Here is a 23,114-nt window from a genome sequence, read left to right as displayed (position 1 = left end):
GTTTCTGCCCCTTATTTCCATTAGTGATGTCACAATTCTGTTGGGAATCCTGGTTTGAAATGGCAGCCATCCTTGACTCCTTCTTCATATCTCCTGTCTGATTAATCTCCCCATCCTTTTGATTCTACTCTATAATAGAGTTTTCTTTTTCATATCACTCCCCACTTCTTTTCTTCACCTCTACTATTTTAAGAACTAAGTGGTCTCCTTGCTCCTAGTTGAGTCTTTTCAGTCCATCCTTGATATTGCCACTAGAGAGATCTTCTAAAATGTAGATCAGATAATACCACTTCCTTCACAGATATTTCCTGCTGTCTACATTGACTAGAGCAGTGGTTCATCTCAGAAGCATCACCTGGGAACTTTCTAGAAATATAAGTTCTTAGTTCCTAACCAACATTTTCTGAATCTGGAACTCTGTTGGTGGAGCCAAACAATCTTGTCTTTTAACAACTCTTCCACATGATTCTTTCACACACTAAAATTTGTAAACTACTGGGCTAGTGGATTAAGTTCAAGGTTCTTGGCCTGGTGTCTTGTTAAACCCACCTTTCTGATCTTATTTTCACCAGGTTACACTCTTCTCCTCCCCACCCCATTACACCCTTTCAGAACCTTATCCTTTACTGCCCTAACGGGGATATCTCATTGAGTTGAAATTTTCCCTTCCCAATTACCAAGTTTTAAATTGAGGCACAATTCAAATTCCATCTCTTTCTAAATTCTTTTTGATCTTCCCAGTCAGATTTCTGCTCCATTAATGTATGTAAAAAAAAAAAATAGAAAAGAGTTTGGGCTTGAGATAAAATAAACCTCTTGCTCTGTGTTTCCTCAGCAGTGCTATCTGTATTGTTGAAATTTCTCCATTCTGTTTTTTGATATATATAGTTGTTGACCTGTCTTTCCTCACTAAAAGATGGTTTCTTCAGAGTCAACACTAGTTTCAGGAGTCTTTGTTGTAGAACAGTGAGTTGCATATAGTAGGTGGTTGATAACCGATGTGAAATCACCCCCGAAACATGATTCGAATGCTAATGCATGTTGATTTCATTTGTTCATTGCTGCAAACAATAGCCCATTTATAACTTGCAATCGTTACAAATAGAATTCTGTTCTGATACATTTTCTAAAACAAGGTTAAAGTAAATATGCACCTTAAACCTTGTTACTCTCTTTAAAGGATCATTTTGCAGGGTGGGTGTCCTGCCATCCAACAGGCCTTTCCCTGTGAGGCTAAATTGGAAAAGAGATTAAATTTGTTCACTGTTTATTTGGTTTGTTGCTCATCATGTTGTTATTTCATCCAGCATCAAAAAGTGTCCCATAGGTAGAAAATTCCTAAAACTGGCAATACTTTTTGACCTATCTCTATGCACATAGCCTTATCTATTTTGTGGCCCGAATAGAAGGATTTTGTGGAGATACACTTGAACTAAGTAAATAGTGTAATAAATAGTTTGCCTAATGAATGTAAAACAGAATGCATTGTTTTTAGTGAATCAACAAGGATTTACTGAGTTCTGAACTATGTTCAGTTCTATGGAATAAAATTGTTCTGAGTCAAAAAAATTGTATTGCTTTGCAGTATTACAAAAAGAAGGGAAAATGCATAGTGTTAATTTTTTCTAAATTAGTAAGGTTAAAAATACCTAGAAACAATAGTTGTGAGTAATACACATTTCCAGTACTGATTTAAGTGAATGTTTATTCAGTTGATCACAATGGTAAAGCAAATATAGATATGGAAATAACTATGGTTATCTAATTAGAGATATATTAGATTTACATTTATGGATGATGATAGATAGATAGATAGAGAGATATAGGCATGGATATACATAAAGACCCATTTCCCAAAGTATCCACAGTTCAGTGATGAATGAAAAACATGTAAGCAAATATTTATCCACTAATGTTTCATGTTAAATAGAGAACACAGAAGAAATAAACAATTGAAAGATAAAAAAAATCTTTAAATTGAGATTGCTCTACCCTTGAAAGATGGACCATATGCATCAATTCCTTATGCTCAGAATAATAACAACAACAAAAGAATGCAGATTTTCTTGTAGTAGAGTGTGTGTCAGCTTGTGTTCACCCAAACAGTGGGACTTTTCCTATTCCTATTCTGTGTGAGAATGGCAAAGAACATCTACTATATTGCAGGTACTGTGTTAGGCACTTCCTCATACCATTTTTAAACATGAAGAAAAGAAAAAGATTCAAAGACCGTATGAGTCTTAAGCAGAATTTACTCCCATGCAAGGCATGGATACTATGATCCAACACAGAGAAATGGGGTTTTCAGAAGAACTGTTAGAAAATGGCATGGAAAAAAATTGACCACATATCTGTATGCAAGGAAAAACAATCCCTATGAAGACTATTTCCCAGGTGAAAGGCAAGTGTGGGCCTTAAAAATGGCAAAGCCAGAAGATTTCACAAGGAAAACTGATATGTGAGTTTGCACAAGCCTTGGGGGCCACTTCAAGGTTTGACCATTTTACTGGAGGTTGGCCTAGGTGATTGCCAAACCCCTAGTCCACCTGTTGACCCAGATAGTACAGTTGAATCACACACCGCACACCATCCAAGTTTACCATCTAGCTGTTTTCCTGACCATTTATCTGAGAGGTGACTGCTTTCCAGGGCCCTGACTGCTCACTGTCTGCCATCCGTCACTCCTTCCAGGGCATGCAGCAGGCTCAAGCACAAGCCTAAGGTGAAATGAGATTTCCTTTATCAACACTAGAACAACCCCACAAGGTAGTTTTTCAACATGGAGAAATGAAGGCCCTGAGAGCTTTGCTGACTTGCTTGACCTTGATGTGGCTGGGATTTGAACTTGGGTCTGGTTTTCCTAACTCTGTCTTCATTAACAGGCATGTCCATACAGAGAATGACAATTAATGTTTTTCATGGTGAATGAGTCACATGTAGATCCCAGAGCCCTTTCTGGTTAAATTATGTTCAGAAGAACTTCATTGTTTTGTTTTCCATCTTTATGTGGAGTATATCCCTCTCTTTTCTTTATCAGCCAGTTTGATTATCCAGAAAAGCTCATCCACTAATCAGCCTGGATTCAAATATGTACTGAGTCCCCGTACAATTCATGCTCTTCCTGGAGTCTCAAAATGCAACATTATCTGGAAATAGAGTCTTCACAGATGTAATTAGTTAAGATAAGGTCATACTGGAGAAGGGTGACCCCTAAATACAGTATCATTAGTGTCATAAGAAGAAGAGAAGAGATACACCAACACTGAGAGAATGTTGTGTGAAGACAAAGGAAATGTTGGGAGTCCCAGGAAACTCTAAGGATCACCTTCTGTCACCAGAAGCTAGGAGAAGGACATGGAGCAGATTTTCCCTGCTGACACCTTCATTTATAACTTCTAGGCTTCAGAGCTGTGAAAGCATACATTTCTGCTATTTAAGCTCTTCAGTTTGTGGTACCTTCTTATAGCAGTGTGAGGAAAGCAGTACGCAATGTTTAATGTACATGGTGACGATGATTTAAGGTAGACTTCAGTGTGGCCATGTGAATGTGTGGGGCGCCAGCCACAGAAGAGTGACACTCCCAGGAGGTGACAAGAAAATATCCAGAGGAGGTCCTCTAGTGACAAAAACAATAAGTGGTGCTGCATATTGAGTAGCTCTCTTCCTACTTTTTACCTTGAGTCTGGGAAAAGATGATGACTCTTTGTCTCTTCCAGATGAGGAAAGGCCCTGAAGGATCTGGCCACTCTCTTTCCCACTCCCTTCCTCCATATATCCCAGCCTTCCCTCTCTTCTGTAAACATATCTGGTGCATTCCCATCTCAGAACCTTGGTTTTGAATCCTGATGTCCCACGCAATTGCCCAGCTGACTCTCTGCTCAAATGTTAGCTCCTCAAAAAGCCCTTCTCTGGCCACTGTATAAAGAGCACCATGGACACTCTGGCCTCTTGCTATGCTTTATTTTTGCTTCTGAATACATTATATTGGTATGGTTCTTGTTTTTCTTCTCTGAGAGAGCTGGAACTTTGTTTTGTTCACTACTCTACCCCCAGCACCTAGAGTGTTCCCTGTCCTACAGTGTGTGCTGAATAAATGAATGAATGATGTAACCTGAGGCACAAAGAGATTAACTGTCAACTTCCCAAGGCCTCACTGAACTCAAGATTGATTTCTTTCTGACTTTATACAGATGAGGTAGCTCAGAAATAAGTCCAAAGTTCTGGAAGAAGTACAACATGACATAATAATGTAAAATTGAATTGATTTATGGAAGCAGTAGGACCTAAAAGCACTACACTTGCAGATGTATATATGCTTGTGCTTCCTTTGGGGTGCATGGCTGGTTAGGAAGGGCTACTATTTTAGTTCAAGAGCCATTCAGGGGACATTATGGGTCCCTGTTGATCACAGAGTAGTGAACTTGTAAGCAGAGATGTTCAGTGAATATTTACGTTGAGGTATAGAGGGTTCCCTGCTAGCCAAAAGCACAGAACTCCTTAAACCCATATGAGAATGCAAGGAGAGGGAATCAAGAGTTAGTGTTGCTGACTCCCCTTTAGAAGCCAGGAATCTATTTGTCCTTCTTTTCTTTCTGAAAATATAAAACCCTGACTTTCTTTTGCCCTGAACAAGGGATTTATTTTATCGAACCAGGAAAAATATACAGATATATTAAATCATCAAAGAAAAATTTGTGTGTGGCAAAGACCAAGGCCAGATTGCTATTTCAACCCAGAGATGTGCTGTTTGGGCTTGGCTTTGATGTTCCTCTCCAAAAAGGATAAAAATCCTATCCATAGTTGCTCTAGATTCTAGAGTTCTGGGAATATGGTAGCATTTCTGGTGACCCCATGGCAAATGAACTGTTGGTTCTGAGCAGCTGTCAACACTGAAAGCTGATTTTAAGCATGCTTTACATAAACCCCATGTTGTTCACTGAGATGACTTCTCTCTCCTTATTGGATGATATGGGAAAATACTGGGCCATTGTCACTGTTTGTTGTTGGGCCACAGGCAGTAACTCTAGAGTCGCTCTTGACATTATCCAGTAAAGGAAAAGATAACAGCAGTTACGAAAGAGTAAATACAAAATACTGCTGTGGTTTGTAATGGACCAGGGGTTGTCATAGGTGAGAAGAGAGGGATTAGGAGCTTGAGGGGCTGCTATGGCTGAGCTAAAAGGGGTCCCAAGTCAGCCAACATATCCCTTTACCATGCCTTAGGAAGCTTCACTGCCTTATTTTGCCTTTATGGCAGGTACAGACTCAATTGCTTTCCTCAGCTGTGGGAAGCTTACCTGTAGGGTGGAGCCAAAGGAAGTGGAAAAGCTTGTGTTAACACAGTCTTTCGGAGGGGGGTGGGGGGATGGGTCAGCCCGGTGATGGGTATTAAGGAGGGCACGTTCTGCATGGAGCACTGGGTGTTATACGCAAACAATGAATCATGGAACACTACATCAAAAACTAATGATGTATGATGATTAACATAATATAATAATAAATAAATAAATAAATAAATAAATAAATAAATAAAATCTAAAGGAAACAAACAGAAAAGACAATAACAAAGGGGTGCCTGGGTGGCACAGTTGCTTAAGCTTCCGTCTCTTGGTTTCAGCTCAGGTCCTGATCTCAGGTCCTTATTTCAGGGTCTTGATCTCAGGGTTGTGAGATCGAGCCCTATATTGGGCTCTGCTCAGCACAGAGTCCGCTTGAGATTTTCTCTCACCCTCTCCCTTTGCTGCTTTTTCTCTCTCTCTCTCTAAAATAAATAAATAAATAAATCTTTTTTTTTTAAAAAAAGATAATACCAAAATGAATGGATTGAATTATAACGTTAAATAAAAAGATTTTGAAATAGAGCAAAATAGGTATGATAAATCCAGTCAGAGATTTAGGGTGATAAATGGTGGCTGTGACAATTTTCACACTCACTTATCAGATGAGTGGTACTTATACTGATGCTCTGTTTTTGTAATTTGAGACAAAAAGTACGTAAACTATACCTGGTGCTCAGTTAAAGAAACAGTGCATAGAGTTAATAAAATCTTAGCTTATGTAGTGAAATAGGCTCTGATATAGATGGCTATTGTAAAAGGAGGCTATGAAAGAATTTTTAAAAATCTATTTAAAATTTAGTATAAACCTTATAAATGTATTATTTGATCCAGTAATTACACTTCTGGGATTCTTTCTTGAGGAAATAATACTTTTGTTTTTCTTTCTGGAGTGCAAAGTTGTGGAACATTGGATATAAAGTTGTTTTATCATGGAATTACTTAGAACAGTCAAACCTAGGGGAAAGACTTAAAGTCAACTAACAGTAGAAGAATTAAGTAAAGTATAATGAGCGTTATTATAGAATACTATGCAGTTATTATGAAATATTCAATAAAAATCATGATATAAAATTTTATATGTCATCTCAACTGGGAAAAGAAATTGAGTAAACAAAAGGCTAGATCATGGATGAAATGTTATTCTCTTTTTACTCTCTTATAGTTTCCCTTTTTTCTTTTTAATCATTAGAAAACAAATACTTGGGGGCACCTGGGTGGCTCAGTAGTTAAGCATCTGCCTTGGGCTCAGGTCATGATCGCAGGGTCCTGGGATCGAGCCCCGCATCGGGCTCCCTGCTCGGCGGGAAGCTTGCTTCTCCCTCTCCCACTCCCCCTGCTTGTCTTCTCTCTCTTGCTGTCTCTCTCTGTGTCAAATAAATAAATAAAATCTTAAAAAAAAAAGAAAACAAATACTTGAAAGAAAGTAAATCCTTACCAAGTACATGCTATACAGTGCATGGGTTTTGGGGTATCAGGAATACCTGCCAGAATTTGGAGGCTAAGATACGATGGAGGGTTAAGTCCACTAACAGTATCCTACTTTTCCTTGGTACCAGCTGTCCCTGATGAAAAGGGAACCGTATCTCAGAAGAAATTTGGTAACAACCGACCAAGGTCTGCACCCACCTGAAAATGACCTACGTTGAGAGGGGGATACATGATAACTTCCAGGTTTCAGGCTTTGCTAGACAAAGGGTAGTCTAGAAATTGGATTTCTGATCATTGGCAGAATCTCTTGAGTAATATCAATTCTTACCACCCACATAAATCTCTTCAAAGTATTTGAAAGAGCTCTTCCTCAATTGTTACATTGTACATATATTTGAAGGGCCCAAATCTGGAAACATTCCACCCCAGAAAAACATAATCCAGAAAGGAGACATGAGGACAAATTGTTGCATAAACCAATGCATGCTATAAAGGTTAGCTTGCATTGTATTTTGCTCTTGTCATTGATGCTGATAATTTGGGTGCATCTCTGCCAGCATTGCCAGTTTTCACTTATGAAGTCCATATTTGGCAAAGATAGCAGCCAGTGCAGATAAAGTACAGCATTTGCCTAATTAAAATCTAGCCTCAGCCTTTTTGTTCAGTGTATGTGATAGCTTATGTGCATGGCCTACACTTGCCTTAAATAAGTTCATGTCTCACGTTTGGGTTTTTCCAAGCAACACTAGGGCTAGAAACAAATGATGCCGACGTGACAGTATATAGATTTTAGGTCTGTGAGTCTTTTTTAAAAGAAAATTCATTACATTTTTATTGCCTAAAAACTTTAAATGAGGAAATTATAAAAACATTTCAAAGATCCCACCCCTTGACAGAAATGATGTAGATTTTTTTGTTGATTGGGAGAGGTATTTCAGTCTATGACAAAAGATACGAGTTGCGGAGTGCACTGACATTACTCCTCTCCCTGACTGCTTGTATTCAGTCACATACTCCTGCCAATTTTACCTCCTAAAACTTTCTCAGATCTACTCCATTTCTCCTTCTTTACTACCACTGCCCAACTTCAGCCCTTCAATAACATCACTCTCCTGGCTAAAACCTTATATCTCTACCTAAAAATACAGCCAGCATGGTGCATCTAAAACTGTTAGACTGGTCCCAACACACTGCTGGTTAAAACTCTTTATATCTCCCCCATCGCCTTCACAATGAAGCCAAACATTTGTTTACATCTCATAAAAGTACCTCCACGATTTGTCTTTGCTTACTTCTTTGCCCTCATTTCTTACTGTTTTCTGCTTTGAACTTGTTTCTATATCACAAAGCCTGCAGAATTCTGCTACCTGTTATTTCTTTGTCTTTGTTTTTGTGTTCACTTCCAAAGTCAATAACTGCCTATTCTTTGTATGGCTAGCTTCTTAACTTCTAAGAGGCATCTCAAATATTTTCCCTTTATGGAACATGTTCTTGGAGCCCTCTGCATTTCTTAATCAGTATATTTCCGAAGTGATTTTAATTTGTCAGTCTCTCCTATTAGACTGTGAGCTCCTTGAAAACAAGGGCTCTGTCTGTCTGTCTTGGTCTCTAGCCCCTAGGGCAGAAACTAGGATGAAGGTGGTTCTCATTATATGAAGATATAATTGTGTTAGATCAGCTTTCCTAGAATAGAGCCCAAACAGGGTTTTTGATGCTCAAAATTGATCGAGTGCTCTTCAGGAAAATCCTAAAAGGGAGGGAGGGAAGCAGAATAGGAAAGGCTAAAGAGCTGAGGGAAGAGGTCACAGGTAAACTGTAGACTTAGCCTGGTCCACACACACAGGAGCTCTGGCGCATAAACTGCCCTATTGGGATGTCCCTACTTGATGCAAAGGAGTGGCCTTTTGTACACTCACATAAGTCAGTTATTGGCAGTGGGCACACGCAAGGGGATGTAAATTTCCCAACAGGATGGCTCTTGTCAATCAAGGGTAATTTTTAACAAGGAGACAACTGTGAGCTGTTAGCCTGAATTACTCACAGTAGCCAGAGAATGGATACATTAGCTTAGTAAAGGGGATCAGGTTGGGGCATCTGTTACATTATCATAGATATCTTTATCATTTATAATTATTACAATGTACCTACCCAAGTAGATACTTTAAGATTAATAGAATTTGCCTTTTTATAAGTAAAGTCTTATATTTTCATATTAGAATGTAGTTTGTGTAAGGTCAACACATGGTTAGATTTTTTTTTTTTTTTTTTTTTAGGAACACAGCCTTTAAGCTTGTTACCATGGAAATATCAGTAATAGTGACTTAATTAAAAATCCTCTCCCTAATCTCATTTGAATATATTTACATTATGTAGTCTATGTAGCCTTTGTTCATGAAGTGCTAATCAGTATGAACTCCTTGTAAAGGAATTTGTTCTGAATCTTAATTCCATCACTGCCTTCATCTAAGTTCCCAAAATATTATGGGTGGCAACAAAAGTGAATGAATATGGGGCTTCCTACTCCTTCCCTCCTTTATGACTTTATGGATTCATAACATCCCATGGACTGTGAGGGACTATGTACTGCAGAGGGGCCACTGGACTAGAGCACTTCCATGGAAGCCTCTCATCAAGGAAGGAGAACACTAAGAGTAAAGTTTTGGGAGAGGCTTATAGAAGGGTGTATTATTCTGAAAGAAAAACAGATTAAATGCTATTGGTCTACCCAATTACCTGATGATAGTTTTAAAAAAAAATAATAATAATGGTGACTTACATAATGGGATTAACGTTGTCTAGAAAGGTACTTTGGGAATGATTGTTTCCAAATGAGCAGAGCTTGTGTGCTGAAGTAAGGAAAAACTAAACATATCCGTAGTGATTCCGGTCATCAAGATTTGGGTTTTAAGTTATCACATTTTCTTTTAAGATTTGAGATGTCCTGCTACATAAGATTTAAAAAAAAATGCTTTGTGGCTATATAAGAAAAATGTATTCATAAGGAGATGCATACTCAAGTATTGCAGGATGAAATGTCATTATGTCCTAACTTATTTTCAAATGGTTTAGAAAAAAAAAAAAAAGAGTAAGACAGAGAGTCTGTGTGTAAATGAGGCAAAATATTAAAGGTAAAAAAAAAAATCACTCTTCACTTACTTCATTTATTAAAATGCTTTAATTAGGGTGCCTGGGTGGCTCAGTTGGTTAAGTGACTGCCTTCGGCTCAGGTCATGATCCCGGAGTCCTGAGATCGAGTCCCACATCGGGCTCCCAGCTCAGCGGGGAGCCTGCTTCTCCCTCTGACCTTCTCCCCTCTCATACTGTTTCTCTCTCTTTCTCTCTCTCTCAAATAAATAAATAAAATCTTTAAAAAATAATAAAATGCTTTAATTATTGAAGAAAGACATAAGCTCATCATTTATTTAAATGTGTTTATCCAAGTAACTTGAAAATATCTTGGATTACTTTAATATTATTTGACATCCTTCCCAAAAATGTATTAAAAACATGTTACTGATTTTATAGTTTACTTTTGAACATCATACATTAAGCTCAATGGTAGTAGAACTTCCTAAGCCGTAGATCCTACATCTGTTTCCATATTAAAATGAACATATAAGGTGTCTCTGACATCCAAGGGGCTATTATTTCTTCATTTTACCTCTGCCTTTTCCTTGTCTTATGACTCTGTTTGAAACTTCTTCTTGATTGTTAGTTAAGTAATGAGTAACTTTATTTTTTTTAAAGATTTTTTTTGAGTATTTTCTGCACCCAACATGGGGCTTGTACTCACAACCCCAAGACCAAAAGTTGCATGCTCTACCAACTGAGCCAGCTAGGTACCCCTGAATAACTTTAATTTTCAGAATATTTATGGTTTTCTTTCAACTTTTTTCTGAGTAAGTATATTCTAAAAGTATATGTTAGTATCTCTTTCCCCAGTGCAACTCTCCCTCTGTTCTCTTTATCTAATTTGTTACTAACTTTTTAGAATTTTCTTGACTATTTTTGTTTTTCGCTTTAAGCACTTTGCTTTATCTTACAAATCTTCTGGGAGTTTGAATAATTTTATCTCCCTGTTTATACTGCTACCTTGAAGGTGTTTCAGCCTTTTTCACTGGCAGAGATGTCTTCTGTGACAGATGGCATCAGTTACAATAACTTGATTCTAGAATTGTATTATAATTCATATAGTGGTAGAACAAGATGATTTCATGCTTATCACCAGAATTATAACTATTTAAAATAAAATCCCGCCTAGGATTTATTTCATGCAGTGGGATAAATGTACAAAATAATGTTGACAAATATCACATATATTCATAAAACCTTCACATCTCTGTGTACAATTCTGTCATCCCATTTAGTGGGTGTGTCAGCTCTGCAGCAGTCACTGACAGGAATCATGGCAATAACTTTGACATTGATGTCCACCAAGCTTCTAGTGCATTTACTCTACACATTAACAAAATACAACTCTTTGATAGGAATTTTAGACCAAAATTTGGTAATTGAAATTAACTAAAGAATGTTGTGAAATTGAAAATACCTTAATTAGAAAACAAAACATCATGTTGGTAGGGAGAATGAATTCTAGGGCCAGACACAGCTGGGTGGGAATCCTGGCACTGGTGTTGAGTTTCTTCAAATGTAAAATTTAGTTATTAACTTATTTACTCATTCAATCATTCATTCCAGTACTGTGTGTTGAGTTAGTAGGCAGAGTTCCAGACACTGAGGCTAAAGAAGTAAGTTAGAAGGACAAATTCCCTGACCTTAAGGGGCTTCCATTCTACAGGGGAGTCAAAGCAAACAGAAAGTGGGTACATAATGTAACATCAGATAATAATAAGTCCTATGAAAAATACTGATGCAGAATCTGGAATAAGGGATGAGGATAAGAAGCTGGTGTTTCAGACAGGGCAGTTACAAAAGACCTCTTCAAGTAGGTGATATTTGGAGGAATGGAGGGAGGAAGCCACGCAGTTGGTGAGAAAGCTTCCATGTTGGGGTCCCTGGGTGGCTCAGTTGGTTAAGTGTCCGATTCTTGGTTTCTGCTCAGGTTAGAATCTCAGGGTCATGAGATTGGGCTCCACACTCAGCACAGAGTCTGCTTGGGATTCTCTCCCTCTCCCTCTCCCTCTGCCCCTCCCCCTGCTCAAACACTCTCTCTTTCTCTCTAAAATAAAAAATAAATAAAATCTTAAAAAAAAAGAAAAAAGTTCCCATGTAGAGAGAATAGTTAGTTCAAAAGCCTTAGTGGATGTTTTTGTGAAGGGTAAATGAAAATCTGTAAACTCAGCCATAGTTAAGTGCTCATTAGATGTGAGATATTATTTTAAGATAAGAAATGCAAAAAATTCTATAGGTCATGTGTCTTCTTTGCTCTAGTAATGCATGTCTTCCTTCTCATCTTGATTATTTTCCTTCTCTTGAATCCTACATTATTCATCTAAGCAAGAAATACACCATTTCTCTATGATAATGATAATGGGGATACACCTGTTTTGTGGGGACCTGTTGTTTTGTGTGTGTGTGTGTGATAAAAAAAATGGTGTCAAGATGCCATTTGGAAGGTGGTGCTTCCAAGACACCCAGAAAAACCCAACCAGCCCCCACCCCCATCAGCCACATTTTCCACCATGGTTTCTATTTCAAACTTCCATTGAAGCAGAGCAAAGTGACTATCTACCTCTGTCTCTGGCTGTGAAACCATTACCAGAGGTTGACCTACTTCTGTTGTATTTCTTTTTGCCTTATTTGGCTGTAAAATATTTATTTTTGATTTTGTCATTTAGTGTCCAATCAGAGATAAAACACACACCAATTTGAAGAAGGAAAGTTTATATAAAGAAGTATTAAATGTAACAGCATTGGAGTGATAAAGGATTGGCTAGTAAGAAAGAAAGATGTGTTAGTCTTCTCAATCTGCCATAACAAATCACCATAACCTGGAAGGCTTACACACAGAAATTTATTTCTCATGGTTCTGGAGGCTGAGATGTCTAAGACCAAGGGCTAGCTGATTTGATTTCTACTGAGAGCCCTCTTTCTGGCTTATAGATGGCGGCCTTCCACTGTGTGCCCACATGGCCTCTTCTCTGTGAGCCCCATCCCATGGAGGAAGGGAGGGAGGGAAGAAGGGAGAAAGAGACAGAGGGAGAGAGAGAAGCTTTCTGGTGTCCTTTATAAAAGCACTAATCCCTTTATGAGGGCCCTGCCCTCAGGACCTCATCGAAACATAACTGTCTCCCAAAGACCCCACCTCCAAATACAATCACATTGGAGGTAAGTCTTAAACATGTGCATTTTAGGACATAAACATTCAGTCCATAGCAAAAGAGAGCCCTAAAGACTAGAAGAATTGCTCTCATTTTATAAAACCCTGTGGCCGAGAGAGCATCCAAGGGAAAGCACCCTCCATCCTCCCACCTCCAGAACCGAGATCCAAACCTTACTAGCAAAGTACTTGGCTTACTGAATGGTAGACATCACTGAGGTGCCACAGTGGCAGAATGTGTTGGAAATCTGCCCTCTGGAACTTAGAGATTCACCTTCTGAGGTGCCTGGGAAAGCTCTTCATGGGAAGGTGCCTTGCCTGAAGCTCTGATAAAAAGTCTCCAAGCCGCTGGCTACTGTGCACACAGAAGCTGTATCCTGGAGAAGCAGGAGTCAGGTGCTGGAAAGGTCTCACTCACGGCAAGAACCTTCCAAGGAAGCTTGCTGGAATCAGGGAGAAAAACCCTTTCCTCCTTCAGCACCTCTCCAAAGCCCTCTACTAACAAAGCTGTGCTGCCAGCTAGCAAAAGAGAAACATTTCAAAGGCCCAGATCCATTGTCAAAAAAACAAGCAAAAAAAAAGTGGATTTAGAGTAAAAGGCAATAAACTAAAAACCAATCAATTGCACTGATACAAACTAAAATAAACAGCAGCAGGAGCAAACTAAGTGATGAATATATTGTTTATTAGCAGGGTAAACTACTGCTCAGTGCCCTTCTGAGTTTTATCCATTGCTGCATCCTCTATGCCTCGAGTAGAATGTGGTTCAGTACAGATGCCCAATAAATATTTGTTGAATGAATAAATGAATGAATGAACTAATTGGTTCACTTTTTTCTCTAACGTTTTCTTTCTCTCTCTCTTCTGTTCACTATAGCTGATGGATGCACAGATTGGTCTGTCGATATCAAGAAATACCAAGTTTTGGTGGGAGAGCCTGTTCGAATCAAATGTGCACTCTTTTATGGTTATATCAGAGCAAATTACTCCCTGGCCCAAAGTGCTGGACTCAGTTTGATGTGGTACAAAAGCTCTGGTCCTGGAGACTTTGAAGAGCCAATAGCCTTTGATGGAAGTAGAATGAGCAAGGAAGAAGACTCGATTTGGTTTCGGCCAACGCTACTGCAGGACAGTGGTCTTTACGCCTGTGTCATCAGGTATTCTTTTAATTCTATTACTGCTGAATCAATTAAATCATATGCTGCTTTCTTACACTTAAATTTTGCTGCTATCCCTTTCACCTAAAGGTTTTGTCTCAATATTTGTGCGTGTTGCTGCTTTCTAAAATTTAGAACCTAAATCATAAAAAGATGGGATTGGAATTTATACTGAGGCATTATTTCTGGCTTATGGAGAAAAAAGATACCATCTGGGTATCTACTTATGTTGCCAGAAATTTCTAAGGACTATGAAATAAAATTTATAGAGGAGGTGAAATGTTACAAATAAAATGTAAGCAAAGACTTGCAGAAAGGATGCATAGTTTATCGCTAAATGGGTTGTAACATTTTGTTATTGCCCTTCACAGACAAACAGAGCGCAGATACCTCCGGTTTGCACACATCCGTAAAGATGATTTAGGTAAACGTGTGTATGTGCTCTAGAAGGCAAAGGCGGCGTTGCCGTGCGAGGGAAGAAGGCTGTGTTCCCGATCATTTTGTTCACTAAAAGTGCTGGGTCAATAGAGAAATTTTCCTGGGTCCCTTAGGGCCAAAGAAAAATTAATAACAAAGGCTGTGCCTTTATCCACAAAGAAACTCATCACACATCCATACGTCTTTGTCTGCTTGTAGAAGAGACAGAGGTAGTTTGCTTACTGATAATGCACTGGAACAGTATTCATGTAACACATTCGTGGTTAAAAAATCTTAGTTTAAGTATTTAGCCCTTCATGGATTGTGAATCACACCCTGCATGAATGATTGTGGATGTCATTAGATTATAAGAGCATTGGCAAAACAGGGCGCAGGCATATAGAGGGTGTGCTTAAATCTTTGTCTTTCGGCATTTTGGTTTATTAAGAGAAATTAAGCCAGATCTAATGCAATAGATTCTCAGTTTGGAGGAGGTCTCAGTGTCTTTTTCAAATCAAAATTGGACTTCCACTTCTGAAACTCTGATCTGCAGCTCTCACTCCACTGTTTGAGGATCATGCCTCCCCCTCACTTTCCCCTACAAGAGTTAGCTTTATGCTGCGTCATGGCCACAGGTGCGTTAGGACATTAAAATCGGTCAGAGCCACATTAAGAGTTAAACTTAACTCTTAACCACGTAGGAGTTGTTAACATTAACAACATACAGGTTAAAGTTAATTTTGGAAAATATAAATGAATGCAAATAAAATTGTGCTTGGGAAAAATGTCTGATGCACTACAAAAGGACAAATGCATCATTCCTTCGGCAACTCTTGTTCTTTCCCTTACGGTGTACCTACCAGTCCTTTTATGGTCAAACATATCTCTTATTAGAAGTAGAAATTTTGTAACGACATTGATAAATAATTGCCAAACTAGTACAGTTAAAGAGTATTCTTTGGACTGGCTTTCTTCACTTAACTAATAGTGATTTGATTTAATTTCACTGTTTCTTTTAAAAAAATCATTATGTCTGATTGTTCATGCATGTAGAGGTGATTCTTCAAGATAGACAAATGTGTGTACTCATTTATCTGAGATATTGAGCTGGATGTCCATAGTCTAACACCTCATTTCATTATTTATTGTTGATGAGAAAATAATGTTGCGTTCGCATTAGTAATCTGAATTTCTAAAGCATGGTGCAGTTCTTTGATGTGTTTAAATATACACTGTGACCCAATGCTCTGAGAAATTACATTAACATGTCCCTGAATTTATAACTGAAGTAATGAATGAAAGGTTGAAAAGTTGCAAAAACAGTGACATTTGCCATATGTTCATATGGCTATGTTTTAATGGAAGGTGCACCTTAAAGTTTTGTATGTGTCAAGCAATATTCTAGAGAAAGCAGTAAATTGTAGAAAAAGATAGTCTTCTTACTAGAATTAAAATATTCCAATTGATTTGAAGGTAGTGTTGATATGGCTTCCTTTTTCAATCTGGAAAGTAGTCCTCAAAACCATTATAAATGAGCAGTTTAAATAGCATTGCTTGGTGTTGGCATGAGGGGAACCCAAGGCTGTTTTTTGAGTCACTGATACATTGGCACATTGTTAGCTCTCAGACCACAAAACCATCACCATTAGTTTTTAAATAATTCACTTGCAAAGAACTTTAGATATCTAAAAATGTTAGCGTGTACTCATACGTTCTAGTCTTTCTGGATCTTTATCAATGAAAAGGTTTAACAGTAAGGCTTTCAATGTACAGCTAATTTGTATTTATATCTGTATATGTACAATTAAATGGTATAAATAATGGGAACACCTTAAGATTACTATCAGCATAACAAACAAGAGCTTTCCTGCTAATGGGGTGCCTGGGTGGCTCAGTCGTTAAGCATTTGCCTTTGGCTCACCCCTACGTCGGGCTCCCTGCTCAGCGGGAAGCCTGCTTCTCCCTCTCCCACTCCCCCTGCTGTATTCTCTCTCTCGCTGTATCTCTGTCAAGTAAATAAATAAAATCTTAAAAAAATATATCTTTCCTACTCCCTTCTCTTGGTATCCGGGACACAATAATACGACATAATTCTTTGCTGCATGCTACCTGGCTTTTTACTCGATTTTCTCCTTCCAACATTTTTTTAATTTTTACATGAAAAAGTAAATGAAGGAGAGCTATACAACAATGTCCTCTTTTCCTTTGGAGTAAGTTTATCTTATAAAAAACTAAAATTTTCTTGTAGTCTTAACCCCCAATTTTTAACCTCCCTCTTCAATTGTGCCCTATCAGCAGTTTCATATGCAGGGCTAGCCAGTGCACATTTAAGTATTTTAATGTCTCCCCATAATAGTAACGTACTAAGTTGTTTGGCTCCATATTTTTTTACTAAAATTTTTATTTGGGGGGCGCTTGGGTGGCTTTGTTGGTTAAGAATCCGACTCTTGATTTTGGTTCAGGTCATGATTTCAGGGTCATGAGATGGAGCCTGCTCAGCGTGGAGCCTGTTTAAGATTCTCTCTCTTCCTTTCCCTCTGCCTCTCTCTGCCCCTCCCATGCTTTATTTCTCTAAATAAATAGATAAAAACAAAATGAAATTTTTATTTTTGAGGTAATGGTAGATTCATATTCAGTTGCAAGGCATATATAAAGAGATCCTATGAATCCGTTACCTGGTTTCCCTCGATGGTAACATTTTCCACAACTGTCGTACAATCTCATGATCAAAATCTTGACATTGAAACAGTCAAGATACAGAACATTGCCATCACCTCAATGATCCCTCTTGTTGTCCCTTCTACCTTTTTTTCCCGTCTAAACCCAGACCCCTGACAACAAATAATCTTTTCTCCATATCTATTTTTTAATTACAAATGTTATTAAATGGAGTAATACATTATATAACCTCTGGAATTGGATTGTTCACTCAGCATAATTCCTTTACAATCTCTCCAAGTTGTTGCATGTATCTGTAATTTGTTGCTATTTATTGCTGAGTAGTGTTACACAGCATGGACATTACCATGGTGTTGATTCACTCATTGAAAGACATCTGGGTTGTTTCCATTTGTTGGCTCTTGAAAAGAAAGCTTCTGTGGACATTCGTGTACATGTTTTTGTGAACATAAGTTTTCATTTTTCTGGGAAAAATGCACAAGAATGAATTGGGGTTGTATGGTAGTTGCATGTGTAGTCATATAAGAAACTGCCAAACTATTTTCCAGAGTAGCTGTACTATTTGAGTGATCCAGTTTCTCCACAACCTTGCAGCATTTGGTATTGTCATTATTTTTTTCATCACTGTCAGTGTATCCTGATACCTCTCTGTGGTTTCAATTTGTATTTCCCTAATGGCTAGGTATTTGACACTTTTTCATGTGCTAATTTGCCATCTCTCTCTCCTCTTCAGTGAAATGTCTGTTAGGTCTTTTGCTATTTGTTAGTTGAATGATTTGTGTTCTTACTGTGAAGTTTTGAGAATTCTTTATGTATTCTAGATAATAGTACTTTTTTGGATATATAGTTTCCAAATATCTTCTGTCAATCTGTAGTTTATCTTTTCATCCTCTTAACAATATCTTTTGCAATGAAGTTCATTTCATTATTTTTTTATTTATGGATCATACTTGTGGTATGAAGTATAAGAACTCTTTGTCTAGCCCTAGATCCTAAAAATTTTGTTTTTTTAAATTAACTTTTCTGTCAACAGGTGTATTGTTTTACATTTGTTTGTGATCCATTTTCAGTTAATATTTGTGTAAAGTGTAAAGTTTATTTAGGTCAAGGTTTAGCTTTTCAGATAGATGTCCAGTTGCTCCAGCACCATTTGTTGAAAAAGCTACGCTTCCTCCATGGACTTGCCTTTTCACATTTATTTAAAATCAGTTGGGTATGTTTGTGTGCTTATATTTTTGGATTCTCAATGCTACTCCTTTGATCTGTGTGTCTAGCCCTGTGCCAGTACTGCTGTGTTTTGGTTAGTATAGGTATAAAGTAGGACCAAGTATCAATTAGAATGACTCCTCCCACTTCATACTTCTCTTCCAGATTTTTTTTAGCTACTGTAGTACCTGTTCCTTTTAAAGTAAATTTTTGCATAAGATTGTCTGTATATACAAAAAACTTTACTGGAATATTGATAGGAATTACATTAAACCTATAAATCAATTGGAGGAAAATTGTTATCTTTACTATGTTGAATCTCCTAATCTATGAATGCAGCAGATCTCTCCATTTATTTAGGATTTCTTTCTTTGATTTCTTCATCAGCATTTTGTAGTTTTCAGCTACAGATTGTGTACACATTTTGTTAAATTTATACCTCAGTATTTTATTTTCTTCGGTGTATTTGTGATAGTATCTTTTTAATTTCATTTTCAACATGTACATTGTTAGTGCTGTTAGAAATGTGATTGATTTTTGTGTAATTCCTTTCTGAAAACATATTTTTTCAAATGACATACCTGTAATATGTTCTATCTAGTAGCTAGTTCCTTTGCCCAAGTCTTAATGTTCTCTTTAGAGACTGAATAACTCTTCCTTTTCATTGAAAGGAAGCATCTGTCATAAGGTACTTAGAGAAATCCATTTATTTAGTCATCCCCATAACACACATTTCTTGATCATGAACTAATATGCTAATGCTAGGATTACAAAGATTAAAGAAATGTTTTTACCCACAAGTAGATTACATAAGAGAAAATAAGCATGCATTAGTTAACAGATACTGTGATCACAGTGTAGAATATAGTCAAGTTCCACCAAGATGGAGTAGCCCCTTTCCTCCCAGGCTTCCATCTTACAACTAAAAAGGCTAGAAATAACACAGCAAACAAGCATAAGAAGTCTGTGAAAGGTGGAGGGAAGGATTGTCTAGAGACCTCAGGACTTGAAGAAATGACATGACCACAGTGTTCCACTTGACCCCCCCAGATGATGTTGGCAGGGCCTAGTGAGGAGCTAATCTTCCATCCCCTGCCTGGCAGAAGCAGGCAGCAATAATATGATCCCCCTGCTGCAGTAGGGTCAGCACACCTGAGTGAGGGACTGATCTTTTATCCTTCGCCCTGTGGAACTAGGCTAGAATTACATTTCACTGCAAGAGTAGCGTCAATGGGGTCCAGCGGCAACCTGAGCCTCCACCCCCACCCGGGAGCAATGCGATTCTGTGAGGCCCTGTGAGGCAGGGCTGGTCACTGCTAGGCTTCATCCCTCTTTCCTGGTATTAGCGGGGCTCAATGGGGAGCAAAGTTTCTACCCTAAACAAGGCAGAATGAGATGGTGGGAAGTAGGCTTAGTTGGTATCCATTTTCCCACCGTCCCTTCCCTGGTGTCAGTGGGACTCAACAGGAAGTGAGCTCACTCCCTGACTGGAGGCAGCAAGGCTGCATGGGTCAGCGGGACAGTTTCACCAGGAAGGTGTCAGCCGTGCTCAGGAGACCTCCGAACATACATAAGCACTCGGCCCTCATCTTACATTTCAACAGGATTGCCCACTTAAAAAAAAAAAAGATTAAATAGTATCCAAATTTTCATAATATCTAAAATGTGTAGGCTATAATCAAAAAACACTCACTGGTCATGAGTCATGAAAATTACAACATGAATGAGAAAAGAAAACAGATACCAACATGGAGATGAATCAGATGTTAGAATTATCCAACAAGGATTTTAAAGCAACCATCATAAGAATACTTCAGCAAGTCACTAAGAAAAATCTCTTCAAACAGATGAAAAAAAAGTTGAAAATTTCAACAAAGAAATATAAGGAAAAACAAATGGGAATTGTGGAACTGAAAATTATAAAAATGAAATACTCATTGGAAGGGTTTAATAGAATAGAGATGATGAAAGACAGGTTAACTTCTTTATTACTGTATTAAAACTTCAGTTGCAAGGGCCACAGAACTTAAAATTGCCAGATCCTCTGGGTCTTTCTTGGTTGTCTTAACACCGATCTTTACCACTTCTACTCCTCATTCTCTGATAGCTAGCTATGTAAATTTCCTTAGGATCCTCTTCCTTTGAATTTTGCTTGAATCCTAGTGTTTACCAGAATTTTGTCTACAACGTCTTCCCTTTATCCTTCTACATCAGTAGTTCTCAACTTCAGCTGCATATTGGAATTAACTGAGGAGCTTTTGAAAACTATTAATTTCTGTGTATTACTCCAGATCAGTGAAATCCAGGTATCAGATGATTCTCTTATGTAGCCAGCTTGAGAATCATAGCCCCTGATCTTATTTATTCAGTATTTTCACTTACAGCCTATTTATTGATGACTCAAAAAGTAATTCCAAAAGTTTTCGCAAGCACTGCAAAGTATACTTTCAATTTCCTAATAGTCCTCTCTTCCTGTTTGTCCACAAGACACATTGCATTCAACAGTGTACCCAAATTTATTTCAACATCTACTTCAACCAACCTACCTCCTCTTCAAGGTGCTTCCTTCTTTTCTTAGTAAATAACATCACCATCCTCCTGGTAGCTCTAGCTAGAAAGTTATCACTTATCCTTGTTTTGTTCATCTTCCTCACCTTGCCTTAATTGCTTACCAAGACCTCTCTAGTCTACCTTAGAAAAGTCTTTTGGATTTATTCTTATGCACACCAATTTCTACTCTTTCAATGAATGCAGTGAGCTTTAAGTGGTTTCCCTGCCCCTAGTTTTTTCCTATTTTACTTACCACTCCACACTGCTGCAGAGTGTCTGCAGTGGAGATATTTCAGTTCTCTACTTAAAAGTCTTTGATGGGCCCTATTATCCAGGCAAAACAAGTCCAAAGACTTTGTTTGGTATACACGTCCCTTAACAATCAAGTTTCAGCCTTTCATTCCAGACTCATCTTGGGTGTTTTTTTCTGTAGGCACCTTGTGCTATGTTGTCACCACCCTGTTTGCTGTTTGCAGATGGAAGTATGAATTTTCTTTACTCTCTCACTCTTTGTTCTTCATCTGAAATTTCACTTTTTTACTGCCTATCTGAATAATATGTATTATTATTATATTAATGTAAAATATGTATTATTTTTTGAAGAAGTTGCAGTGTATGTTTACCATTTTTTTTGCTTTTCCTAGTTATTCCAGAGACCATTGTTTCAGTTACCTATTGGGGAGCAGGGGACACTCCAAAACTAAGTGGCTTAAAACAGCAACCATTTTATTTGTGCATGATTCTGCAATGTGGCCTGGACCATGCTGGATGGATGGTTCTTCTGCTGATTTTGCCCATAGTCACTTGAGGCTAGAATGAACTAGAATGGAAGGTTGCCTGAGCCTGTCTCTGCATGAATTTTCAGGGCCTCCATTTCTTCAAATGGTCTTTCCTGCTCTCCCACCAGCAGGATAGCTAGACTTTTTATTTGGTGACTCAGAAGGTATAACCACTTATCAAGCATCTGCTTACATCGTGCTTACTAATATCCCTCTCACCAGCTCTAGAGCTCACGTGGGAGGAGACTTTACGAGTGCTTGAATACCACAAGGTATGTGTTTTATTGGTGGGACCACCAAAATAACAGTCTAGCAGTCTCCCTTTTGTCCCCCTTTATATATGCAAAGTATACTCACCCCATTCCTAAGATCCTCAGAGTCTTGTTATGGCCTCAGGGTTAGGCTACAAGCCTAGGATGTCATTATCTAAATCAATTTTGGGTGTGAAAGAGGTTCTTCATTCTTAGTTCCCTGAGCGCAGTGCTCTAGTGGCTCCTCCTGATCTGAAGCTCTGTGAGCTACAGAGACATCTTATCTAACCCTCACAGACTGAACACACAAGGGTCAGACAGGGGTAAAATAACCAAATAGTCCCATTAGGAATGGAGGCAGGGGAATGGGAGTCACTGGTCCATAGCAGTTCTCAAATCCAGCTGGGCCCGTGTTACCAGTTTTTTGATTAGGGCCCGGTTCTGCTTATTGAGAGAGGTTCTCTGTGGCTCTTGGGTTCATGTTCTTCTTTTTCATAGAGAGTAAAGGGCCCAGAGATCTCTTTCAATTTGAACTTTATCTTTCTCTATTATTTTATTTTTTTCTTTTAAGATTTAAATTCAAGTTAGTTAACACATGGTATAGTATCTGTCTCTTTTTTTTTAGGTGGGGGAGGGACAGAGGGAAAGGAAGAGAGAGAATCTCAAGCAGACTCCCTACTGAACACAGAGCCCGATGCAGAGCTCCATCCCATGATCCTGAGATCATGACCTGAGCTGGAAATCAAGAGTTGGATGCTTAACCAATTGAGCCACACAGGCTCACACCATATCTGTCTCTTTTAGTATAAGCTAGTATGGTTCCTTAAAATGCTATGAACTTTTTACATATTAAATTGTAATCCATCTATGAATATCTTTAAGACAAAGGTCTTTCTACTTTGATGTTCTATTCACAGTTCTGAAAGACAATGCACCAAAAATTTGTAGACACCCCTTGGCCTAGCTAGTCTTGGGGTAGGCCTCATAGACCTTCTCAGCTACCTTCTCTTGATGATAGAGAATACATT

The 23,114-nt window shown here is 38.2% G+C and overlaps 1 protein-coding gene across 1 annotated transcript in view; it reads left to right on the top strand.

The window, feature by feature from the left end:
• The first annotated feature begins 13,806 nt into the window (after positions 1–13,806).
• IL1RAPL1 (interleukin 1 receptor accessory protein like 1) overlaps positions 13,807–23,114 on the top strand; it is a 686,391-nt gene continuing 677,083 nt past the window's right edge. The window contains exons 1-2 of the mRNA XM_088028576.1: positions 13,807–13,816; positions 13,925–14,204. Coding sequence (XP_087884702.1) covers positions 13,807–13,816; positions 13,925–14,204 — 290 coding nt within the window. The remainder of the gene's footprint in view (positions 13,817–13,924; positions 14,205–23,114) is intronic.

Source organism: Eumetopias jubatus, unplaced genomic scaffold (genome assembly GCF_037043125.1).
Source record: "Eumetopias jubatus isolate StellerSeaLion01/CBP00866 unplaced genomic scaffold, mEumJub1_p1.0 scaffold_11, whole genome shotgun sequence".
Taxonomy (NCBI): Eukaryota; Metazoa; Chordata; class Mammalia; order Carnivora; family Otariidae; genus Eumetopias; species Eumetopias jubatus.
This window is presented reverse-complemented; position numbering and strand designations above follow the sequence as displayed.